At 41.2% G+C, this 26,181-nt stretch overlaps 2 protein-coding genes across 2 annotated transcripts; one reads left to right on the top strand and one right to left on the bottom strand.

Annotated features, from left to right (window-relative positions):
• Positions 1-1,030: 1,030 nt before the first annotated feature.
• On the top strand, positions 1,031-2,038 carry LOC307233011 (hydroxycarboxylic acid receptor 2-like; the record flags this gene model as incomplete). The annotated part of the gene is made up of 1 exon (XM_080004224.1): positions 1,031-2,038. The coding sequence occupies one exon, from the start codon at positions 1,031-1,033 to the stop codon at positions 2,036-2,038; it is 1,008 nt and encodes a 335-aa protein (XP_079860350.1).
• A 1,078-nt stretch (positions 2,039-3,116) lies between these two features.
• Positions 3,117-26,048, bottom strand: kntc1 (kinetochore associated 1; the record flags this gene model as incomplete). Its single annotated transcript, XM_080004223.1, has 60 exons — positions 3,117-3,239; positions 5,098-5,199; positions 6,438-6,592; positions 7,339-7,428; positions 7,513-7,642; positions 7,732-7,795; positions 7,998-8,052; positions 8,325-8,381; positions 8,525-8,620; positions 8,726-8,861; positions 8,969-9,093; positions 9,334-9,412; positions 9,738-9,790; positions 9,881-9,993; positions 11,339-11,549; positions 11,675-11,748; positions 11,845-12,061; positions 12,182-12,240; positions 12,921-13,086; positions 13,188-13,277; positions 13,684-13,915; positions 14,053-14,162; positions 14,281-14,397; positions 14,673-14,801; positions 14,884-14,988; positions 15,091-15,254; positions 15,377-15,433; positions 15,529-15,673; positions 15,918-16,018; positions 16,201-16,373; positions 16,712-17,013; positions 17,094-17,161; positions 17,252-17,324; positions 17,526-17,645; positions 17,753-17,887; positions 17,992-18,094; positions 18,212-18,315; positions 18,409-18,504; positions 18,821-18,964; positions 19,304-19,423; positions 19,688-19,759; positions 20,297-20,353; positions 20,462-20,605; positions 20,763-20,874; positions 21,008-21,174; positions 21,456-21,581; positions 21,855-21,930; positions 22,041-22,106; positions 22,253-22,296; positions 22,431-22,529; positions 22,616-22,670; positions 22,779-22,891; positions 23,219-23,271; positions 23,378-23,471; positions 24,033-24,143; positions 24,342-24,433; positions 24,621-24,699; positions 24,903-25,018; positions 25,266-25,386; positions 25,917-26,048. The coding sequence occupies 60 exons, from the start codon at positions 26,046-26,048 to the stop codon at positions 3,224-3,226; spliced, it is 6,615 nt and encodes a 2,204-aa protein (XP_079860349.1). The 3' UTR covers positions 3,117-3,223.
• Between the last annotated feature and the right edge of the window lie 133 nt (positions 26,049-26,181).

The following is a 26,181-nucleotide window of genomic DNA, read 5'->3' as shown; positions in this document are numbered from 1 at the left end:
GATAAATAATGTGCATTTCTCAAGTTAAGTTTATTTCTCAGGACCTTACAGTCCCTTCACAAGTTTCACATTTCACATGGAAGTTCACTGACCTGAACCGGCACACTCCTGTGTGAAAATGCTGTTTAAACATTTGACAGCGCCTTGTAGATTAAATTATTACGTTTAAAAAGCAATTCAAAAACCCATCAAATTCTAGAGAGGATGGAACGATATCATCAAAACAGGATATACCACACAGAAATGTGGTTTGGTTTTTTTTGGTTTTGTTCAACCTGAATTCAGTTTGTTATGGCCTGATACTTCAGAGTCAAAAAGACAGCACAGAACATGGTCTGTTTCTCCAACAATGTGGATCAGCACAGATGTTGGAGTGAAAGGTGGTGAGGACTCCTCTGACGTGCAGCTGGGGAGGGCCCGTGTCCAAATTAATTTCACTAAAAAGGCAGAGCCCACAGAAATGGTTTCCAAAGGCCCAGAATTTGTAGCGACACCCCTGATGCAAATTAAAAGTTAGCAAAAAAAAAAATTGACAGGTTTTTATTTTATTTTTTTTTAATTTTGAGTTTGTGTCTTCGATGGATTATTTGAAGTGAGATTTTACATTGAAATTGATTACAGCTCCGATATTAAGACATTGGTAGGACAGGTTTAATAAAACAAACATGCACAAATTCTTACCGTCTAATTAAAATTCAATGTTAAATAAATTATATGCAGGTCACCCGCTCATAAAATTTCAAAAGCCTCTTAAACCTCATAGTAATGATAAAACCTCTTACATGCTATCGTATTCAGATAAGAAAAAAAACCCTCGGTCCACAAGAAGTCCTTAATGCATGTCAACCCCTAGTCGGTCTATTTGCAAGATTCTGAGAAATCAACTTTTTTTTTTTTTTTAATGTTCAAGGCTCAAAACCACAAACACCTTATGGCATGTGCATGTGCATGTGCACATAAGTTCCGATAAAAGATGCAGAGCACTAGGCTTCTTTTTTTCTGACCGGCTGCGAGCACATAGAGAAGAATGATGATTTGCTCTTTCAATGGAACTGTGCTGGTCCATGTCATGCCTCCACTGCTGGTCACAGAGTTTATCCTGGGCATCTTGGGCAATGGCCTGGCTCTCTGGATCTTCTGCTTCCACTTGAGGCCCTGGAAGAGCAGCACAGTCTACCTCTTCAACCTGGCACTGGCCGACTTTTTTCTCAACTTCGCTCTGCCCTTCCGCGCCAGCTACTACCAATCGGGGTTAAACTGGCACTTTGGACACATTTTCTGTAACTTTTCTCTCTTCATGCTGGCAATGAACCGCACCGGATGCGTCCTTTTCCTCATGGCAGTCGCTACGGACAGGTACATGCGTGTGGTACATCCACACCATGCTTTTAACTCTTTGAGCATCGCCAAAGCGGTACGTGCCTCGGTGGTACTGTGGATGGTCACATTCTCAACGACAGCTCATCTCCTGATCACACCGCGGTCGAATGCGACCGACTGCGAGAGCTTCTCGATTCAAACCAATCCGAGTGGTCGTCTGATCTGGCATAAAGGGATGTTTGTCTTGTCTTTCTACCTGCCCCTGGCTTGGATTGTGTATTGCACTTTTCGTGTCATCTCCCACATGAGAAAAAGGCAGCTGGCCCAACAAGCTAAGATCAAGAAGGCTCTGTGCTTCATCACCCTAGTTGCGATCCTCTTCATCATTTGCTTTCTCCCAAGCAACATCTGCCAGCTGCTGATCTGGTTCCAGACTCGAAGGCTCGTCAAGATATTTTCTGAGTCGGAAGTTTGTGAGGCGCTGGAGGACTACAATACGGCATTTTACGTCACAATCAGTTTGACCTATATGAACAGCATGCTGGATCCGGTCGTCTACTATTTCTCCAGTCCTGCCTTCAAGAACATCTGCAGGAAAGCTATTCAGTTGGGAAGAGTTCAGGCAACTGAGAACACAGTCGAGAGGAAGACAGGATCCCATTCCACAGGCTGTGATGGCAATATGGACATGGTCAGTAAAAGAGAACTCCAACGTTAAAGGAGTTACGACTCGGATTGTAGTTCAAATTTGCATAGTAATTAACCTTTTCCAGGCCTTTGCAAGACTTTGATTTAAATTATACTGCCAATAGTTAAAAAGTTAGGTTTCTTGCATCGCCCATAAATGTATTTTTGCTTGTATTGATTGCATAAACTGTATTCAATTGTTAAACTTATCCAAGCTTGCTCAAAATCAGCTCAATATCTCTCAATTGCTTCCAAAAATCGACATAGAATTTCACTTTCTGCACCTGGCAACACAAAACATGTTCTGTTCCGTTGCGTCAGCTGTTTTAAATTGTTATATCAAGAATTGATTGATTGATTGATTGATTGTAATAATCTCTATAGAATGTTGTATTTGTCATGTCAAGAATTGATTAAACAAATATTAAGAGATCAAACATTATTTTGAGTGCAATGCGTTCACGGATAAATTATAATAATTTTTTCTCAAACATTTAAGCTTCAATAACATGGCTTACGTTATGATTATAAAAAATAAGTATGTCATTCAGAGGAAATGACAAAAATAATTAAATGCACTTCTCTCTGCAAGAGAATGACCAGACACCAAACCCACTCTACTTAACGGTAAATAACCCCAGCAACGTGTTTGCAGTAAATTACAATTTAGCCATTAAGAAAACATTTTTATCTAAAACAAATGACATTAGGAACTTAGTTGTGCTTAATGCAACTAGGAGCATGTTGGGGTAACAGTAAGCACTTGTCTGGGATTGAACCTAAAAACCTTCCAGCTTGGAGAAGACCCCACAGGCCGCTGGGCTGTCCTGGCCACCCAAAGCACAGTTACTCAAAGAGCTTCTTGATGTCGATTAATAAAGAGTGGCTTTGCAGGTTGAGAGTTTCAACTCCACTTGCAGAGGAACTCTGTCTTGAATGCTGTGGCATGTGTTGTACGTCCAGCCTGCTGACAGAAAAAGGGGGGAAAAAAACAAAAAAAACAAGACATCTCACTGTTTAGACAGCTACAACTTTATTCAATGAAAAAACATAAAATAAAAAAAATCCTTGTGTAGAATATGTACAGTGGAAAGATAAATGTTAAGTGCATATACATATATAGGACAAAGTAGTAACAGACGAGTAAATAACATTATTACAGCTACAAAATCATAACCTCTTATCTTGCAACTGCAGGAACTGCAACTGCAATTTTCTATCTTGAGTAGTTCCTGAAAAATATAGAAAAAAGTAGTGAATCCGCTAAGATATTTATCAAATTTAAATAAATGCAGTTGGCTAATGGTAAGCAAGTAAAATTAATAAAAACAACAAGTGTATCTGACGCAGTCAAACAAGCATCACACATTGTGCGGTATTAAAGTATACAGTGGGGCAAAAAAGTATTTAGTCAGCCACCAATTGTGCAAGTTCTCCCACTTAAAAAGATGAGAGAGGCCTGTTATTTTCATCATAGGTACACCTCAACTATGAGACAAAATGAGAAAAAAAAATCCAGAAAAATCCCATTGTCTGATTTTTAAAGAATTTATTTGCAAATTATGGTGGAAAATAAGTATTTGGTCAATAACAAAAGTTCATCTCAATACTTTGTTATATACCCTTTGTTTGCAATGACAGAGGTCAAACGTTTTCTGTAAGTCTTCACAAGGTTTTCACCCACTGTTGCTGGTATTTTGTCCCGTTCCTCCATGCAGATCTCCTCTAGAGCAGTGATGTTTTGGGGCTGTCGCTGGGCAACACAGACTTTCAACTCCCTCCAAAGATTTTCTATGAGTTGAGATCTGGAGACTGGCTAGGCCACTCCAGGCCCTTGAAATGCTTCTTAGGAAGCCACTCCTTCGCTGCCCGGGCGGTGTGTTTGGGATCATTGTCATGCTGAAAGACCCAGCCACATTTCATCTTCAATGCCCTTGCTGATGGAAGGAGGTTTTCACTCAAAATCTCACGATGCATGGCCCCATTCATTCTTTCCTTTCCACGGATCAGTCGTCCTGGTCCCTTTGCAGAAAAACAGCCCCAAAGCATGACGTTTCCACCCCCATGCTTCACAGTAGGTATGGTGTCCTTTGGATGCCATTCAGTTTTCTTTCTCCTCCAAACACGACCAGTTGAGTTTTTACCAAAAAGTTCTATTTTGGTTTCATCTGACCATATGACATTCTCCCAATCCTCTTCTGGATCATCCAAATGCTCTCTAGCAAACTTCAGACGGGCCTGGACATGTACTGGCTTAAGCAGGGGGACACGTCTGGCACTGCAGGATTTGAGTCCCTGGCGGCGTAGTGTGTTACTGATGGTAGCCTTTGTTACTTTGGTCCCAGCTCTCTGCAGGTTATTCACTAGGTCCCCCCGTGTGGTTCTGGGATGTTTGCTCACCGTTCTTGTGATCATTTTGACCCCACGGGGTGAGATCTTGCGTGGAGCCCCAGATCGAGGGAGATTATCAGTGGTCTTGTATGTCTTCCATTTTCTAATAATTGCTCCCACAGTTGATTTCTTCACAACAAGCTGCTTACCTATTGCAGATTCAGTCTTCCCAGCCTGGTGCAGGTCTACAATTTTGTTTCTGGTGTCCTTTGACAGCTCTTTGGTCTTGGCCATAGTGGAGTTTGGAGTGTGACTGTTTGAGGTTGTGGACAGGTGTCTTTTATACTGATAACGAGTTCAAACAGGTGTCATTAATACAGGTAAGGAGTGGAGGACAGAGGAGCCTCTTAAAGAAAAAGTTACAGGTCTGTGAAAGCCAGAAATCTTGCTTGTTTGTAGGTGACCAAATACTTATTTTACCGAGGAATTTACCAATTAATTCATTAAAAATCCTACAATGTGATTTCCTGGATTCTTTCCCCCCATTCTGTCTCTCATAGTCGAAGTGTACCTATGATGAAAATTACAGGCCTCTCTCTTCTTTTTAAGTGGGAGAACTTGTACAATTGGTGGCTGACTAAATACTTTTTTGCCCCACTGTATGTATTTAACGATTTTTAATTACATTTTTAAATAAATCATAGCCTTTATTGCAAATGTCCTTTCCTTGGGATCACGAGAAGTCATTGTAAATCAAACCTTGAGGGCAGGGGTTGCTGCTGAGGCGACGACGCCGACGTCCCTCTCTGCTGCTCCCAGTGCTTCGTGTAGTCACAAGCCAGGGAGTCGGCGGCTTCCTGACTGTACAGTTCAACCGGGCAGGGAAAACATTCAAATTATAGATGCAACCACTGTCTTTGAAAAGTCAGGGATGTCTTCTGTTTCGAGATGGATGTCATCTTTATGATCAGGTACCAAAAAAAAACCCAAACTAATTACGTAGTAGGCACACACACACACACACACACACACACACACACACACACACACACACACACACACACACACACACACACACACACACACACACACACACACACACACACACACACACACACACACACACACACACACACACACACACAGTCCCTACGCAACTCCGCTTTCTGTCCCTGCGCAATTTCTGTGAAGGTAATCGTCTGACTTAACGTTTCCTTTTATTTCACGGTATTTTGTTTAGTTTTTCTTGTGTATTGATTCATTAACAGGAATTAAATTTTGATCTATTTTTCAATTTGTCTGCAGCTAGATCCATTATGGTGCATACATTTGTTGCACTGGACTGACCTGTTGGGTTCATCATTATACATTATACATTATACTATTTATTAGGTATGGAGCATTGTGTGACAGTGAACCCCATGCTGTCTTTGATTATGCAGATCATTATGTGAACTGGTGGATGGGTTGCAAAATCATGTTATAAGTTGTAAATTAACTGGTAAACCTTTCTCATTCTTTATCCAAATACAAGCAGTTAAAATAAACACGTGGTATGTTATTGCACTCAGTGTAAGGGTTTACGTAAACAGACATAAGTCCTTTGTACAGCTGACGACTGAGACTGACCTAGATGAGAACAAGGTCACGTTGAAAAATGCGAAAATAAGGTCAAAATATGGCCTGCGGGGTGTGTGGGATAGACCTGTATTTGTTTACAAGATTTGTGGGTACATGTTTGTGGTGTCAATAACCTTATTCATTTACACTTGCTGTAGAATTAGAATAAAAAAATTCAGAAATTAAACAGACGTTTTTGTGTTGTTGTTTTTTTTGGTCAGTTATGACAAAGTATCTTTCTTATTCTGCATAAAAGTAAGAAAGGTTTAAATGTGATACTTGCCTAGCTTAGATTGTGCTGAATTCAGAGATATGAAACAGGTCATGTTTACTGTCAAAAATGAGTCCAATATGTGCGATATCACGCCGACTGAAGACACTTGATTCACACGTTCCATCAAATCTTGACTTAAATCGAAATTTCTGGCACTCGATCTGCCACTTGGTGACATGTGTTATGAATATATTTTTAAATATACCATTTCTGGCTGATCAGGAAGTCCACCAGGTCCTTCAGTTGGTTTGGTTGGCCGCTAGCCATGATGAGCTGCTTCAGGCACTGGAAGTGCTTTGTATTCAACACCTTCTGGTATTGTCCATTTTGACTGATGTACATCAACACAGCCTCCCTCACCTGTGACAGTTGGGGTAGTGTGACAGAAAAATGCAGATGATCAATCTTTGAATGATGTTTCACAGGTTTTATAGAGTACAATAGCCTTTTTGTATGTTACGTAGCTTTTAAAATAGTGCCTTGGCGTTTTAATGAGTCTCTCAGAGCTCACATGAAGAGACACTATTCTTTCAGATAATGCCACACTGAACTGTAAAGACCAGATCACATTCCATCTTCACTCAACCTTGTGTGGAGATATGGACAACCCCAGGGGGATTGACAGAGCATTGTGGTTTGTTTTATAGCACAGTAAGATTGTATCTGTGACTGGAGTGTGACTGTTAAATCGTTGTATGAGAGAAACACCCCGGGATATGAGTGGGAGGCATAGTCCTGTGAATGACCAGCTGACCAATGGTACACAACCTCTCATCGGTATACAGGCCTCTTCAGCAGAAGCAGGCGCGGACTGATCAGATCACTGTTTTGAAGTCTATCTGTATCTTTCTCTTTATTCTGCAGAACAAATATCCTTAATACGCTCAGTTTGTTTTCCTGCAGCGGGCGGACTAACCTCACCGACCACGCAGTGAGAATTCTCCAACAGGCAGTCAAATAAAATGTACAAAAAAGTGTAACAGTAATGTTCGAAAGGGTACTAGTGCGCTGCTTAGTCCACGGATATAGAGGATTACTATGTTTAATTATGAATTGTGACAGAAGAGCATAAGAGACGAGATAATGAGAAGGTATTGGAGTCTTACCTGTGAGGGAATTCCAGCCAACTCTCCAGTGTTCATCAGCTCTTCAGTCTGGTCCAGAATGGCGACTGGATTACAGACAGACAGAAAACCCTGCGACAGGTATAAAAAGATGCTCAGGGCAACACTTCACTTTAGTTGGACCATATGGATTCAAACAAAACAAACAGTAGTGACCTGGATCTGCTGGGCCTTCTTTTGGGCAGAGGGGATGAGCAGCAGCGTTCCCAATGCAAGGGATGGCAGACTCAACTGGGCAAAGCGGTTGGCTATGCCAGTCAGGTCCAAATTCAACAGGAATGGGCGCCTTTGGTGAAAAAGGCCAATTGATGAGAGGTTTGTAGGAGACAGAAGTGAGGACGGTGGAACACCATTTCAAGCATAAGCAGAGCTTACTTGAGGAGAAGTACATAGGTCCTGTAGAGTGTTGCCTGTTGATCAGGACTCAGAGGAAGAGATGCTAGTGAAACAGGAAACCCCAGTGGGCATCAAGACACACCCCAAAGACTAAGCAGTTCAGACCAGAGGTTCACAACCATTCTGTCCTGGAACAGCTTCTACAAATTAGCTTATAAGTATGTCATAAATTTGCGAAAAATATTTGACAACAGAACAGGTTGGGTTGGGAAGACCACTTTTAATAAGTACTTTTAATAAAGTACCTGAGACAAAGGGGGCCAGTATAGTACTCCTCCATGTCCTGGAAAAACTGGAGATCTATGTTCAGAAAAAAGGAACAAAGATAAACCACATGCTTTGTGCCACAAGCACTTCTTGGTTGGTTCAAGTGCCGGTAACATTACCAAAACTATTGGTAATGCTTACTATAGGTTACATTTCACATTTTAATTCAGTAAGGAGAAAGGACAAACAGTAATAAATTCAATTCAGTTTTGAAATGTACGTAATTGCGACCAAACAAAGAAAAGAATGCAACTGTATTAAGAAAATTGTCGAAAGGAAATGCTGACTGCCTTTATAAAACATACCTGCCATAGGGAGGGAACCGCTGCTATTGCCTCCAGAACTCTTTGAAGCTGGCTGATCTAGAGATGAAGAAAAGAATATCTAACAATAAAGTGCTCACCCATACTGTAGTTTTGTGATTAAACACCAACACATTTTAAATGCAGGGCCCAATGTTGAATTTCATTCAAGCCAACTTGCAGTCCATCTCTACAGTACCTACCATGTTTAAAGCCAGAAGCTTCTGAAGCAATCCGTTCCACAACTGGGGGTCGTAGACCTGATATTCCAGGCCAAGGTCTGCCACCAAGCGCACAGCCTGCACAAAGCAGTGTTATATTCGTGCATCAAGATAAACGTAATCATGAAACTTATAACCCGGGAAAAATCAAACCCGATCCAAAAGATCAGCTTTGTGTCGTACCAGCGGCTCGTGACTGTGGTTCTTCCAGAGCCCCTTCACCAAGCCCTCTTTGGGGCTACTGAGGAATGACTCCACAGTGTAAGGGATGTTTAGCTCCTCCAACTGAGACAGATAGATGTAGCACTTCAGGTAGTAGCTGCACAGAATACACAGACATAGGAGCAGTGAAAGAGACAACTGGAATTAATGGTGCGCATTACAATCCTGCAGTTTCAGTGTTTCTGACGGTGTTGGGAAACCTACTTGATTTTTGTCCTCGGAATCTGTATCTGGGTCTCCAGGACGCCAGGATCAGCAAGGCGGATGAGACAGAGCAGAACTCGACTTCTGTGGCAGAAGGTCAGGCGTGGCCCAGAACTGCTGAGGGGCTGCGCAGGGAGGTCAACATTTTAAATTGAGAATGAATAAATCAATAAAAAAAATTAAAAAAACAGACAGTATTACTTGACTTTGTTCTAGAATGTGAGCACTTATTTCCCCCAGATCCATCCTTGTGACCTTAATATGCAGGATTCTGAATTCTAATGATTAAGGAAACATTGCTGGTTGTGCAGTCATGTTTTTAGTATTTGAATTGGTGTATAATAGGAGCCCATCTCATGATTTACCCATGTTTCAGCAGACAGTATGTGGCTGAGCAGGCGAACAGCAGTATCCATGGGGCAGGTCTGCAGCAGATACACCACTCTGAAAGAGATTTTTTTTTACGTGTCAAGCTATATTTAGTTTCTCGTACAGCTGATGTGGGATCACTTGCCTACCAAAGGATACTGTACAATAAAAGCATGGCTGGGCATATAGTACTTAAATAAATGTTTTGAAGATATTTTGTCCATTATATGTCAACATTGTGAGTACCTTTGAAATATAACTTAAAAGGTCTTATTTCAATTGTTAAATTATTAATAATTGAAATAATTATTAAAATTATAACTAAAATGTTACCTGAACTTGAACCAACCAGGAAATGCTCATCATAATTATTTCAAACAGTAACTCTAAACATATGCACCTCATTAGGTCTGGGTCCTCCTCAATATCAACGCACTCCTTGTTGTTGACTTCCTAAAAAGCACAGAAAACAGGTTTCTAAATACACACGATATAACTTCATAACAGATGTACAACCAAGGCATTATGTGTAGAACAACTGACCGTGGTCACAGCTGGGCCTGTTTTGCAGATCCATTTCTCCAGCAGTATGTTACGGATCTTCAAGAGATCCACACCATTGATTGTGGCCATTTCTTTACACACTGCGTGGATGTCTGTTTATAAACCAGTCATATCATGAGAGAGATTGTAAAAGTTGTGACTCTTTAATGGTGTTTAAAATGACTTGGTGCAACAAAGGAAATTCGTGCAGAAGTCCTGTTGGGTTACTCATCCAGTCTGCTGAGCACAAAGTCAGCTTGGATTTTGCGAGAACCTTTCACATTATATGTGACTGTCAATTAAATATTATTTAATTGACAGTCTAAACCAGGGGTGCCCACACTTTTTCGGCTTGCGAGCTACTTTTAAAATGACAAGGTCAAAATGATCTACCTGCATTAAAAAATGCTAAATATATTTATTTATATATGTACACTGAGTATACTACCGGGAGCAGACGAAAGCAGAAGATACTGAGTACACTTTATTTATACTTTACTTTGTTGGCGTACCTTGCATCACTGCATGAACCTTTACGGCACAATACAATAAAGTACGTTAATTGTCACTACCTTACTCTGATAACTTGCACTGAATGGAGTCGGTCAGGGTTGCATAGTCTGGACAGTAGCTGCTGGTAGCCAGCCTCAGGCAGGCTTCCAAATGATCATCCGTCATGGTGGAACACTATTTGGACCTAATAATCTTGATGTGGGAAAAGGCTGACTCGCATAAATAAGTAGAGCCGAATTACACAGTCAAGGAGGTATGTTTGGGAACTTTTCCTCTGTGAGTAAGTTCCAGATCTGTCCATGAGCTGAATGTCAGCCTGTAGTGTCAACATCTCATCTTTCACTGCTGGCGAGTTCAGGTGAAAGTGTTGAAATTTTTGACGCGGGCGAATCAACCTCAACATCTTCCCTAAATGGGCAGCATATAAATGTAGCGATTGGCTCGAGTAAAGCAAAGTCTCGAAACCGTTTGTCAATGTCCGACAGTCAATTTTCAATCTGCTCTGTGTAGGGTGCACTGTGAAGTTGCGCACACGCCTTCCCTTGGGTCTCCAGCTCTGATGCGAGGTTTTGAAAGTTCCCCAAATCATGGCGCTGCAGCTTTGAGGACAGAAGTTGCATTTTTCGAATTGAAAGCATTAACTGAACCGACCATGTTGACCACGGTTTTGTCTTTTCTGTGCAGCTCTAAACTAAGCACGTTCAACATGTTGGTCAGATCGGTTAAAAGAAATAATATTTTTTTGAATGGCGCACGATCTACCCGCACTACCTTTGCGATCGGGCACCCCTGGTCTAAACAAAGAGCAATTATGCACTGCCTGGTGGCCATTTAGGGGAGAGCAGGTGTTTTCCTTAATGGTTTCATATCGTGCATCTTCAGTTATTTGAGTTTTGAGGTTAGAATATAGTGATGCACTATATAGTGTTGTGGTGTTGTACTTGCCAGGATAGCTTTGACCCGCTGAGTCCTTGTAGCGCTGTTCCACACTGCTGTGTTCATATAAGGCCACTATGAGTCTGGCTGGCACTCTAGACAGTTTCAGGTGCTCTGGGCTTCCCAGCTCACCGGCCATCAGGGCATTCTCTGTGGCTGAGCTCTGGTACTGCAGCTTTAGCTTGGAAAGGAAAATCTCTCCTCTTGAACACGCCGACTTCTGCAGAGGATCAAACAGAATGTGAGACATACGAGGCAAACTCCCCCCCAAAGAAAAAGAAAAAAAAAAAAAGAAGAGATCTAGAAAATTCCTATTTCTGTTCTAGTGTCAATGAGAATAAATACTTCGAGGTTTGGGTCCTTCAGCCATGCATCACCAAGAGCCAAGCAAAACCTCAGTGTCTGAGTCTTTTCAATGCCTGTAATGGGGAGGGAGGAGGGGAAAACACACATACAAAATAAAACAATGTGTACAAAAACCTTGAGAATGTTAGATATGAATCCAAGTGTCAGACCTGATGGCAGTTCCTGAGCGATCTTATGAGCGGTGGCAGCTGCCCACTCTGGGCTCTGGATGCAGCGGATGTACTCCATCATGGTCCTGGCCACCTTGAAGGTCTTCTTATCGGGACAGTATTTCTGTCCTTTTTTACTTCGCTCCAAGAGTAGTGGCTTCATGCTCTTCTCAAATATGTGGTTGACAGCAGACATGTAAAGCTTGTCAAGGCTCACCTGTAGACAGGATTGTTCGATATCTTCATTTTGTCTTCCAGTTCCACATGAAAACAAGCTACTCTAATCAGGTGCCAATGGTAAAGGGTAGTGAGACTGTTATGGATGGATCTACTGTACCTTCATCAGCTTGCTAATCAGGAGAAGTGTGGGGAAGGTTTCCTCACTGAGCTCAGGAGCTGAACACAGGAAAATGTTTTATTGGACTGGGGGAGAGTTCACCACCTTCCAGGCTTTCCGATCCACAAAGGGGAAAACCTGGAACAAGGTCTTTGATACCCTTGTCAAGAGGGAGGGAGCCAATATCCCTTAATTTACCCTGGGGCCCTCTGCGCTTTCCTTGCAGTTTGGTTGACAACTTGTCAATTTGTACCTACGTCCCCGTCTGACAATATGTGAGGATTTATTTTCAGGAAAGATATTGTAATGGTTTCAAAGACAGAACTTGATTAACTGTACAAGTTTGTGGTACTTATTTGTGTAATAGCATTTCTGATAGCTCCATATATTTATTTTCTTTTTTACAATGTACACAAAAACGTCTCTGTTAAAATGTGCTTCAAGAAGTAACTCAACCAGTGACGCTGGCCGACAATGCCAGCCTAAACACCTCCGGCGGTGTGCCACAAGCTGCCTGAGAGACAAGGAAGACGCAAACAAAGCCCTACAAAGTTTCCAAAACATTAAAATGGTGCTACAGATAATCTGAATCGAAAACCAACATTACAGGGCAGAGACTACACAAATCCAATAATTTAAAAAAAACAAAAAACAACAACGTTAAAGATTGTCTATAAGTAGAAACAGTTAAAAAGTGCCTAGTCTGGTTCCGCAAGTATTAAATGACTAGCCAACTTACAGATGATCTTCCAGTAATGGTTGGTCTGCAGGAGCAGGTGGAAGGGCAGCCTGCTGCCTGACAGCGAGGTGGGCTGCAGGGCTTTTTCCAGAAGATAGGTGTTCTCCACGTCTGAAGGGGGGCAGACTCGCCTGTAGGACTTCAGGTGCTGCAGCAGGCCCATCGCCTGTGGATAACAAGCCAGCAAATGCTTGGTGTCGGAAAAGCTTTTGAGGTCGTAAATAGTTAAGACACTCAAATTCTCAGGAAAAAAGAAAGGATTGCTACCTGACTGACTGAGAAGCTGGTGACCTTCTCATCAGCAGTCTGTATGATCTTGAGCACCACTTCGATCCTCTCGTAGTTGTAGGGGCTGAGCTGCGGGTGTAGGAGGAAAATTTATTTTACCTCTTGGAGAATAGTTTATTAGACAGGTGGAATGGAATTTGTTTGACAAATAAATGTAAAAAAAAAAGAAAAAAGAAAAAAAGGCTCTGTTTGTCCTCGACTTTTCCTTAAGAACAAGGGCATGAAAACAGACACCTCCGAACAGCTTATGTGTGTTTTATGGGACCCACATGTTTGCGCCAGCCTCAAAAGGTTTAAGGTTTAAACACACCCGGAGAATCAACATGATTTTTCTACATAATTTACTTGGCTAATAATCAAGTGTCAAACAGCCACCACGTAATAAATTAAGACTTTTTTACCATAATATTATTATAATCACAATAATAATAATAATAATAATAATAATATTCCTTTCTTGTAAGTACGCCCACACCTTGGGTATGGCAGCGCTGAGGCTGTCCGTCAGGTTGCTGGTGCTGTGCAGCATGGGGATGATCTGCAGGACCCTCTCCAGGGCGTCTGCATGGCCCAGAGGCTGCACATCATCTTGACCGCCCCCGAGGTCACTGGCTGCAATGGCATCCCCCACCTCCTCCTCCTCCTCCGCCAGGAGCAGGGTGGTGATATACTGGTTTATGACCCCATCTTGGTCCTGACCAAAGGCGCTGTGAGCAGAACCACGGGACACTTGGTCAAGTACTGTCTGACCAGACACTTTACTACCAATGTCTCCCTCATGTTTAACCCAACTGGATTCACTCGTTCAAGTCCAGATGATAATGCAGCAGGCTGTTCGTCTGACCTGCAATACTGCAGGATAATGTCCGGGGTGATATTCCGGTTTTTCACCAGTACAGGAATCAGATTACGCTTCATCTCCGGTCGTTGACGGAACACAGGGTGGATGGATATCTGGAGCCAAAGCAGAGCATGAGAGCCGAGTCGGAGAAACACAAATAGAGGACGAGGCCTATATTTCCGTGCTCAGAATGAAAAGTCGATCATCTAATGTTACTACTTATCTACTTACCCCAAATTTGCCCAATTTGATGCCCCACTCTGCGTCAGTAATGACCAAGTGGAACTTCTCTTGCTCCTCTTTCTCTTCATACAAGCAGCAGAGTTTGGCCCCGATTATGGCTATGGCCTAAAATGATCGAGTTGATTCAAAAGACAAGACAATATATGGACCGAGTTATGCAACACTGAGTATAATTACACATAGTACTACTTTTTTTAATTTCAAGGTGACTAAAATGCACCTGGTGAATGAATCCATCTCCTTGACCTACTGGTTTAAGATCCACCATTATACCGTTTTTTTTTTGTTTTGTGTTTTATTTAGATTAAGCTTATTAGAAGACACATTAAAATAAAATGTAAAAATTAGCAAAACAAATGGTTGGTAATCATATAACCAACCAGGATTTTGTCATAATGCTGCCAGGTGTTGTCGATAACTTTCCACAGTAGTTTGAAGACTTCATTCTTTGGGAGGAGAGTACAGAGTCCGATAGCCAAGTCACAATCCACCACTCTCCAGTTAAACACCTTTAAAAGGAGGATAGAGAAAAGTCATTTAAAAACATTTATATAATTTACTCGTATCATTCTTTATTTCAGAAAAACTTACTTTGTTTAAGAGGGCAACAGCAACATTGTTGAGGGTAGACATAACTGCCTTTCGAAGATTGTTCAAGGACAAGTTGTACTGCATAAGTGCTTGTTTATCGTAAAGCTGAAAGAACATTTAACATATTTCAACCATCAAATACAGTCACTAAAACATAGTCAATCTGCATTAAACTCTATTGCGGCAACAGAGTAGGCCTTGCTGTACCTGTGTGCTCATCTTCAGGTCCATGATGTTGGAGGTGATGTGCTGCAAGCAGCTGCCGTAGCAGTTGACCAGCACCCGGAGGGCCAGCTCCAGCTGACTGCACTCCTGCAGCATCTGCAGCATGTTGCTCAGGGGCCCCAGAAGAGGCCTCAGGTGGTTCGACCCTAACGCCGGTGGGTCAGGAGTGAAAATGTTTAGCCTCAAGTCCAAGGCTGAACGTTAATGCTTGCTTTACAACAGTCTCAGAGGAAAAAAACGGAAGTATCAACTATAGACGACAGTTTACCATCTTCAAAAGAGCAGTGCGACAGACAGGAGCAGTCCAAGGGGTACAGCTTGGTTTCTGAAATAAAAAACAAAAGTATTAAAAACAAAAAGACAAGACATTCAAACACAAGGATGAGTACAATCTAAAAAACAGGTGTCGGTTTTGCTGACCTGGCGACACAGGCAGCATACTGTTTGTAATGTCATACTGAACTGGCAGCACGGACACCGGGTCCAGAACAATACAATCCTCATTAAAAACATCCTGGAAACGCCACTGAGTGTAGGGGTCTTCTTCTCCCTCCAAGGTCAAATCCTGTGGACATTAAATATTTAACATCTATGAAGTTTTGCAAACTCCACTCTTTTCACTTTTGTTTGGTCAGGTCATTGAGAGGAGAGGAATATGTGGATGAGTAGCTCGAGTGGCTTAATTATTTTGTATCCGGTGGCAAAAAAGGGAAAAATTGTACCTTAACGTACTATAGAGTCTGCAGAGGCCCAAACATATTTTGGGGAGTTATTCCGCTGAGTTTGTCATACAGCATTAAAATACCGACCTTGGCTATGAAACCATAATTGTCAGATAATTGACACTGGTGATGCACGTCCAGGGCTGTCCTTGTACTCTTGCACAGCTCTAAACAGTCCAGGAGCAGGTCTGAAAACATTTCATCAAACCAGTTAAGACAATGTGCGCCTCAGCAATTTCGAGAACATGTGATCACCACATCGTTGGCTAACATCCGCTGAACACCATAAGCACATGTTACCCATGGCATGGAATGACGACTTTAATTACGTGGGACAGAAACAAGGCATTTTTCCCCATCTGTGACTGACCCGAGCTGCACGTAGTCATAGCTTGGCAGGCCAGGTTGTGGATGACCGCTGGCAAGTCGGTGTCCTCAGGCAGTATCATGGGGACGTCTGCGGCCAACATCTGGCACAATTTCTGAGCAGCTGTGAAGAGTGCCTTCCCTGTGCTGGGGTTGCAGTGATGCTCATAGAGCTCACTGCATGGATAGGTTGAAATAATAACAAGGGAATAAGAAAAAGGATCTTGCGCCACATTCAAACTCTACCTTTCTTCTGAGATATCTAATGGTCCATGGTTGGGTTGAACTTATTACTGCCTCATACTTCTTCTGGTGATATGAATAGCACACGTTTGACCGTTTCTGGTATCGATCAAGCTCATGTGAAGGCTTCAGCAAACAGTCAATGCATAAATGTGTAGGGCATACTTTATTAAGGTATGACATTTATTAATCTATTCATTTATTTTTAAACAAGGCAAAGCTTCTGAACACCCCTAAACGCGTACAACCCGCTGCACTGTCCACACCCTCACCTGAGGATCTTGAGAGCCTTGTCCACCTTGCCCACGCCCAGGGCGCGCTGGGCCAGATCAGACCACAGCTCCTGCTGCGTGCGCTGCAGCTGCCTGCCGAGGCGCCGCAGCCTGGCTTCCGTGGAGACGGTTTTTGTCTTGCCATCGGGATCCTTTGCCGCCGTCGGTGTGTCTGCGGCGTTCCTCTTTGACCGGCCGTGGCTGCTCGTGTTCTCATAGGCACTTAAGTGATGCTCCTGGATTTGCTTTCGGACCTCTGGGTCCTCATAGTTGGTTGGAGTGAAGAAAATGTCAAAGTCCTCCTGAGGGTGAAAGAAAAGTGAATTTTTGTTCAGACACTGAGAGAAGATTTTATGAATTTCGTCATACAAATGGAGCTCACCTGTAGATGTGCAATAGCCTTAAACATACACAGATTGTTCTCACACTCCACACTTTTGAGGGCATCTTCTGCAGAGAACATTGAACTTAAAATTAACAATGGGTGCACAGATGCACATTTGTAGGCATTTGTCTTCACATTTAAAAAGCATTACATACCTTTCTGGATAATTTGAAGGAATTTCAACATTTCCACCATGACCTGAGCAATAACCATCTGGTGGTTCTTGTGCTATTGGAAGAAATTGTTGCACAGTTCTCCAATCAATCAGGTTCTCTCTCATCGTTCTCAGTTATCAAGCTTTTTATGACGCAGATCTCAACCATTTAACCCCGACGGTGTTTTCTAAAACAGCCCGACTACTTTAGTTTACTGGACTCCCGACGACAAACTCATGATTATCTGACTCCATGTACTCTTCCATCCGCTCACCTCATCAGATATGTGGTCTTTGTCCTCTAGCTGCATTCTGGCCCAGGCTGTGAGACGTTCAATCACACACTCTGCCTCCGTACGGGACAGCTTCTTGAGGAGAGTCATACAGGCCTCGGTCTGCAAGCGACACAGAGGACATCCATACTAGGCTCTAGTTGGGACTAAAAAATAAGGAGAAATTCTTCAAATGCAATAATTCTGTGTTCCTGTATGGTTTAACATACCCTGCCCTGTCCTATTAACTCAGTGAGATACAGGTAATTTATCTGGGGGGTTGAAAGCTTGTATGCCTCGGCTAACTTCAGGGAGTCCTCTAAAGATGACGGCAGGGCTTGCCTCAGGATGTGTCTTATCAGCATCTATGGAGAAATATAAATACAGATCTTAAAAATGTTAGGGGCAGACAGCAGAAATTGAAAGTGCAGAACTCTCTACGTGTTAAAAAAAAAAAAAAAAATCTCACCATAACTTGTGTGTTATTGGAAAGGTTGTAGTTCCGGATCCCATGGCCTCTGAGCAGTTTCCTGATCTCCATCAGTTGGTAACTCTCCTTTAAAAGTTTGTGTCTGTGGACAGTTTATAGAGGGGAGGGGATATGGGTGATTATATAGACAGTTGATTGTTTTTTGGTGGGAATAAACATTTCCAGTCCGGTACGCATGACGCCACAAGCTATGACGCACTTCGGTCCCTCCATCTCCAAATACTGCTGAACCAGCTTCTCCACCACCTCACTCCAGGGCACCACAGTTTTCTGCATGATCTCCAATACGGCGTCGACCATCAACTTGAACGAGATACACCAATGGATTGTTTATAGTCAAATTGGCATGATGCGACCTCTGTATACATACAACAAAGTGCTGGGGGATTCACTTACATCAGTGTCGGTCATGCAATCGAGCACCGCTAATGCCTTGGCCTCCCACTCTGTGAAGAGTGTGGTGGTCTGGGAACTGCAGCGCTCCAGCAGATCCTGGTCAATGTAAGAAGAGGGCAACAAGATATCAACATGACGCTTCTTCAAGAATCTGATGGTTTTGGGGCCAATTAGCAGCCCCTTTCAATTAATTCAATCAGATGTTATAGAATAAATAATAAATATATTTCAGGACAGATGGAGATGTGTGCTTTAGATGCTATTTCCATGAATGCATTTTCATGAATAGGCTGAACCAAGCGTTTTTAATGTTTTTTTTGTACAACATTTTTCGAGCAGTGAGGGCAACCTTCAGCTATGCATCATCAACATGGAGCAAAGTAGATCCACGGAGTCCACGCAGGATTTCTACCTTAATATACTGTAGGAGCAACTCTTCAAAAGGAATGTGGTGCTGGAAGGCATATGGCCGAATGCTCTTCTCCACAGTGACCGAGATGAGTTCTGGAGCAGGAACCTTATCCAGCATGAAGAACGCTACACTCCGTACATTTCCCTGTCAGAGACACATGCATAATCACAACATTGCTCTTTTGGGCAGTGCATGACAAGAGTTCATTAAAATGGAGTGGAAATTTATACTGATAAAAACTCTTAACAGAAACAAGTGCATGTTCAAAAATGCCTGAAACAAACAAACAAACAAATAAATGAATAAATCAGCGAGATGTAGATTTATCACCAAGTATTTGGTTTGATTTCCAGGGCAAGCAAATCTTTAAAAGAAAATATTGACAGCAGAATTGGTCTCATCTATGACATGACAACAGTCTACTCATCTCAAGGGGGCTGTATCCATCTTGGTATAAACAAAATATAACCTGGACAAACCCACCTTTTCAAAGACTGAGAGTGAGAGTCGGCAGTTGTATTTCTTGTGAAGGTCCAACAGCTTGCAAAGGTTAGAGTACAGGGTCTTGAGGTTTTTCATTTCCTCTGACCCACAGTTATCCTCCTGCAACCAATAAAGAGACGAAAAATACAAATAAAACAAACAATGGGATTCCTTGACAAGAATAGGACTTTCTATTTCTGTTCAAATATAAAGTCAGATTTCTGTTGGAGGAACATCCATGAACTGATCGGTGTCATACTTAAGACAGATCGGTCTCCCACCAGAATACAACTTTCTAAATACATGTATAGTGTGTAATAAAAAATGTTAAATAACACTATTAATTAAAATGAAAAAAGGTGAAAAAGACACCAGCCGGCTTACATCTTGCATCCACATCCATAGAGAGGGTAGTCCAAGCTCTGATAAGTCCAATCCATTTTGAGGCCAGGCACTCTGGAACATACGTTTCAGACGGTGGAATCAGAGACCCGTTCTTCCCCTGTCATTTTCCACATTATTGTAATTGATACGCCTGATATGTATAAGCCCTATAAGTATGATGGGTTGGACGCATCTCTGCCACATATCTCTGCAGCCGACCCGCCGGATCAGCAGCGTTCCGGTACCTCCTGATTTACAAGTCAGGGGCGAGCAAATTGTGTGATTTAAGATTTGGCTGAGAAAACAACTTTGGATGCCTGTATGAGCCACAGAAAACCAACTGGTAAAATGTGAACTGTACCACGATACTAACGATCTCTCTGTGAAGGCAGATTGTGGAGACATTTTAATCGTTCACTATCTAACATAGTCATATCGCACACCCCTACTGTCACGGAACTGTCAATAAAGGCTCACAATATTTTTCAATAATCAATACATTATCGGGCAAAAAAATAAATAATAATAAATCGATTTGCACAACAGGAATGGTTGACGAAGATAACAGGCGCTTGAATATATCACTCAAAGTAAAGGTTATGGTTCTACCTTTTCTGTCAGCTCCAGATTTCTTGCCCTTTGCTCAAGCCATCTTGCCATGATTTTCTGTCATTATATGATGACAAAAACAGAAGAACAAAATATAATTGCAATAATAAAACAAAAGTGACAAAAATGATGAGGCATTTTTACGCCTTAAGACGAGCGTCGCACCTGTCCGTTGGGTAGCACCCTCCTTACAAAGGGAACGACGACAGTCCTAAACCAAGGACAGAGGTTTCGGGACGGCAGATCCTCTGGGATGGCGGCGAGCAGGGCTTCAAGCCGGGCCTCGTCAAACTTCTCCACAAGCTCTCCCTGTTGCATAGGATACGTTACACATGAACACCATATATGTCACACACACACCGCTGTCTTTAAAAATACATGCCACTGTGTACCATCCTAGCCAGACAACTTTTTTGCAAAGTCACGACCAAACGGATGCATATCCTTGTGCTGTTATTTCCTTGACCTCGTGTCGGAGCCAGAGGAGTTGTGCTCCGGTCAGGTCTCCTTCTCTCAGGTGGCTCAGGATGTCCGTCATGTGGTCAGTGCTGTTAAGGAACTCAATCCAGGCAATGCCGCTAAAGAACAACGAAACAAAACACAGAATCATATTGCTCACAAGAAACAAAAGGCGAAGGAATACATTTATGAACCGCAGCGTCAAGTGAGCAGTAATTTTTTTCTCCCCTTTTCTAAGCCTCTTTGTCTTACTTGAACTTATCTGGACCGTGCAGGCTGCAGAAGGTCACCAGCCTGGCTAGAGCCTCATAGATATGAGAGTTGGAGTATCTCTTGCTAGCGTGGCTCAGCATCTTCTCCGCTGTCTCGAAGGTGGGCCACGGAGCTTTGAGGCAATACTCCACCACATACTGCCCATCCTAAGTAATGCAAAAAAATTAAAAAAATTAAATAAAAATAAAAACACTCATAGTTAAAAAATATGATAACACCTTTTTACATCAGCTGACTTTGAGTCGAGTAAAAGGGCCAAACTTTCACTTTCTGCCATTGCCAGTCTATATTTTTAGGATATGTTTAACTATTGTTCACACTTTTTCCACTTGTTTTATTACATTCATTAATAAATGAAAATACATGGACAATAGCGTGCCCCTTGTCTTTCGAGTCAGTGCATTTGAAACATCATTTTAACACCTACCGTGATCTTCATCAGGTTCTCGTTGGCCTCCTCCACAAGGTCTGTCCAAACATCGTGTCCATAGCCATCGACTGAAGCAGAAGCCAGCTGCTCCAGCACAAAGTCCAGCTTTACCTTATAAACAAGCTGATTTGAGAAGTAGGAGTGTTAGTTGTGGGATATGCTAAGAAAGGGTGTCGAAAGTCAACATTTTCCACCTGCTAAATTTATACAGTACATCTCTTAAGCAGAGAACAAACTAGCATTTTGAAGTAGGGAGGTACTGATAATATTGGCTGTGCTAAAGGTGTAGTGGCTGCATCTCTAGTTGAAAATTCCTTGCATGAAATGAAGTCCAAATAAATAACTTTAGCTGAATGCTAATTTCTCTACGAAATAAAGAAGAAGAAATACACTCACCTCTAAATCCAATCCAAACGCCGTGGCAAACTTTTCAGCTTCTTCAAACATGTGTTTGTGAAGAAGTCGGCTGAGTCTGGGAATAGTAAAGAGTCCAATTAGTCATAAGTTTATGATCTGTAAGATTGTTATCTATGCATTATATTGGATTTATTGTAGGAATGCAGCTATGCAAAATACGTTTACCTGTTCTCCGGCAAAGCCTCTGTGAAGCACCTCATAACAACAGATGAAATGGGCTCCTCTGGGCAACTTAAAGGAAAAAAAAGGAATTTGATCTTACATCAAAACGTATAGATAATATTTTCATATCATATTTACTAATATATTACATAAAATATGTAAAAATTATACAAATTCATGTGAAGTACGAATGAATGTTCAGGGGTCGCCCTTACCATTCAGGGTCCTCAGAAACCCCCTCAACTAAAAAAATAGCATCCTGAAACCAAGGAAAACAGTGGACGTCAAAATGTATAGAACATTTTTTTTTTAATTTTTTTTATTTAAAAAAAGGATACACAACTAATAAGAGCTGAAAATAAATCTAAACTCAGTGGAAGAATAACGCTTTACCATGTTTACTCTTGACTGGACGAGGCAGGAGGTGAAGGAGACGTCCAAGGAATAGAGAACAGTCATCGAGGGCAAGGAGCATACTTTGAAGGTACTCGTCTAAACAAGCAAAAAACAGCAGCATTAAATGAACAATAGAAACTAAACACATTTCAATCAAATGTGTTCAAAAGATATGAAGCTACCTGACTGTTGTCATGCTTGGTCAAGGTTATGATCTTCATGTTGCCCTTTTCTTGCCTGCGAAACAGTTTAAAATTGCGTTACAACCCCTCCATCAAATCAAACACATAAACAGATGATGTGATGAGCCTTAAAATATACTGGCAAAAATATGACGACACATACGCTGCCATGGAGGCAGCGCCACACTCAGTGGTCAACTGGAAGTCGTCAATGGGGAAATCAGGCCAGGAGCAAATCATGATGAGGAAATGGATGTCCCAAAGACTCAGAACACCCTGAGCAGAGAAGTAAAAGATAAAAATTTAAAGTTGAAATGCTATGATTAACAGCAACCTGATTTGATTGAAAAACCAGGGGTACAACACTGGTATCAAATGTAAGTGCATTCACAAAGTCTTGATATCTAATGGAGAGAGATGCATTATGTGTCAATCATCATGTTCTATTGATGCCACTTGTCTAACTAGTCAGGAAAAGTAAAAATACTCAGAATCGGGAAATACTCGAGGACTGAATAGGTATCCGCAAATTAAAAAGATGTAGTGTTGCTTCCAAACATGAAAAAAAAAAAGCAACTTGTACTACAACACTTTTGAACTCACCTCTGTGTCTAGAATATACATAAGATTTTCCACCACCCAGATCTTCCTCACACCTGTTAAACACACAAGATCATTTCCATCATTTTGAATATAATAGACAAGAAACAATACAAATTATACTTACAAACAAATTATTGTAAGAAGTAAAGGCAATGTCACCTGAGATTAAGCTGCAGTGCAGAGACTGGACTAGGTCCATGGTGGAGCTGGAGGTGTCCATCGTCCAGTGGGTTAGGACACTCTCTTTACCGCCCTTAAGAAGAACAGCGCATACATACAAACATGTATACACGTGCTTGCATTTTAAGAACATTAATAAATTAATAAATGTCATTTATTCATTAATAATTAAGAAGAAGAATTTAAGATATTTGATAGATACATTCTAACATAGATTCATTTTGTCTATTATCACTCTACATACTGATGGTTCGATGAACTATTTTTTTTTTTTTTAATCAAAAAATACTAAAAATAAAAAGTAAATAAAGTACAATCCCTGATGTGCAATTTGTCTAAATATGTGCAATACTCTTCAGTACTCCTTCAATCCTATTTATGTTGTTTCAAGAAACTTAGGTATATATTTTTACATATTTGATATTGTTTATAGTGCTTACCTTGATTCTTACTTACTTTTAGTAAATACAACTCTTTATTGATGCTCTCTATTTTCTGCTGTCACTTTTTGCTTCTGTAACTGTGCAAATTTCCCCATTGTGGGACTAATAAAGGTTTATCTTATCTTATCTTAATGCAGTTACAAGTTGTGTTATACACTACTAACTACAACGACGTTGTGATGAACACTTACCCCAATCATTAAGTGGATTTCATGGTTCAAACTGAACGTTACTGCCGTACTGGATCCCTCCTCGTGCCATTTGTCGGTAGATGTAAAGTATATCTTGATGAGAGACTGAATCTGAAATCAGCCCAAGTGATTTGTTGAGTTGTTTTTTTTGTTTTAATTGTCAATCTAGTTTCAGCTTGGAAGGAGAAATGTCTCGACCTACTTCTTTCAAAGACCCCACGTCCATTTGATCAATGGCTATAAAAATGAATGAACAAACAATAAAAAGTTGAATTGGATGCCAACCAGCGTTAAAGTCATTCAAGATACTTTTCCATTCATACCCGTTTGGATTTTCGCCAAAGCAAGACTTTTGATATGGAAAAATCCATCCTTGATGACAAGGAAAACATGGAACATCCCTGCAGAGAAGAAAGACATTAAATATTATGCCGCATGTGCCCTTGTGAGAGACAGCGTACTATAATTTGACACAATTTCAATCGATCAATCAATCGACCAATGAATTAAATGAATATTCAATAATGAAAATGTATTTGTTTTTCCCTTGACAGTTCATAGACAGTCTTATAATAAATGAGATCTTACCCAAGGATGTCTTTTCTTCCTCAATGATGAGATGGCGATATGTTTTTCCGTCTCTATCGGAAGGTTTTTCCACCAAAGCCTGGAATATACAGAATATTACTCAATGCGTGTACTCAAGTGCAAAACTTAACCTATGCAGTTTTTTTCCTTTCAGAAAAGCACTACAGCTACAGTCAGGGTGCCTTCACACAGCTGATGGTCTAACAATGTAACAACAGCATTACAATAAACTCTCCGGTCCTAAAAGGTGTGAGACACTATTGCTTCGATAATAGCAAATACCCTGGTATAGAGGATCCGCTTTTGTGGAACAGAGATCAGATGGAGGTTGCCATTTCTTTCACAGACGAGCAAGAACTTTCCTTCAAGACAAACGTCCACAGCATCCACATCAGTTTCTGAAAAACAAGTATAAATAAGTGTTACTAACGAAATACACTTAACAGCCATATAATTCTCCCCCTATGTTTTTCTTCGTCAGGTAAAATATATATGAGCTATGTGTATGAAGCTTGGTATATAACATATATACACACATTTCACACCATTAAAACCATCAACTTCCCCAAAAGGTCTGTGTTAATGTCACCCAAATAAAATGAATTTAAAATTCCCCAAAATGACACATGATTTGTTGGCATTTACCAAAATCTAGATGAAGCAAGATGTCCTGACAGCTCTGGTCAAAAAGGATAACTGTTCTGTCAGCAACGACGACGCTCCAGTCTGAACCGCCTGCGGAGTAAAGACGAGGGTTGCACTGCACCTGCAAGGAAGACCATCCTCTATTAGGATACATTCATGCAAAGAATATGTGTTTTTATGCATTGATTGAACTTGAACTACAGGACAGGCCCTTCTTCTTTAATGTTTCCAATGACAAAGGATATATCTACACACAATTGTTTTGGTCAATCTTGTGAAGAACTATAGATGCACTGCCTGCAAATAGAGCACCACAATGGTTAATAGGGCAAATATATATAACAGAGCATACATACATACATACACATATATTTACACATACATACATACTGTATATACACACACATATATGTATATACTGTATATTTACACATAAATACATACATACACACACACACACACACACACACACAGTAATAATTAATATAATAATAATTCAATATATAATATAATATATTCAAACATATAATAAATAATAGAATAAACCAAGGAATGAACTACAAAATAGTCAAAGAGGGATGTAAACAATTGAAAGTAGTTTTGGTAAAATAGTGAAAATATTCATATAAAACTATAAAAATGATGCGGTACCTTGTCCGCCGTGGATATTCTGACCAACGTGTCCACTTGGTACAGTCCACTTCCATGCTCTTCCCCTGAAACGCTGCCAAGGCGAATAGTGTTCGTGTCCTCGTTGGTGAGGAGCTCAACGTCGTTCCACATTGTAGCTACGTGCAGCTGAATAAAAATAATAATAATAATGACGAAAAGGAATGAAGCGCTCAAGTCAATGGACGAGTCCCTACAAATGTTCTTTTCTCGTCATCCATGCACTGCGCGGTGCTGATGGAGCTGG

Source organism: Zeus faber (assembly GCF_960531495.2).
Source record: "Zeus faber genome assembly, chromosome: 7".
NCBI lineage: Eukaryota > Metazoa > Chordata > Actinopteri > Zeiformes > Zeidae > Zeus > Zeus faber.
This window is presented reverse-complemented; position numbering and strand designations above follow the sequence as displayed.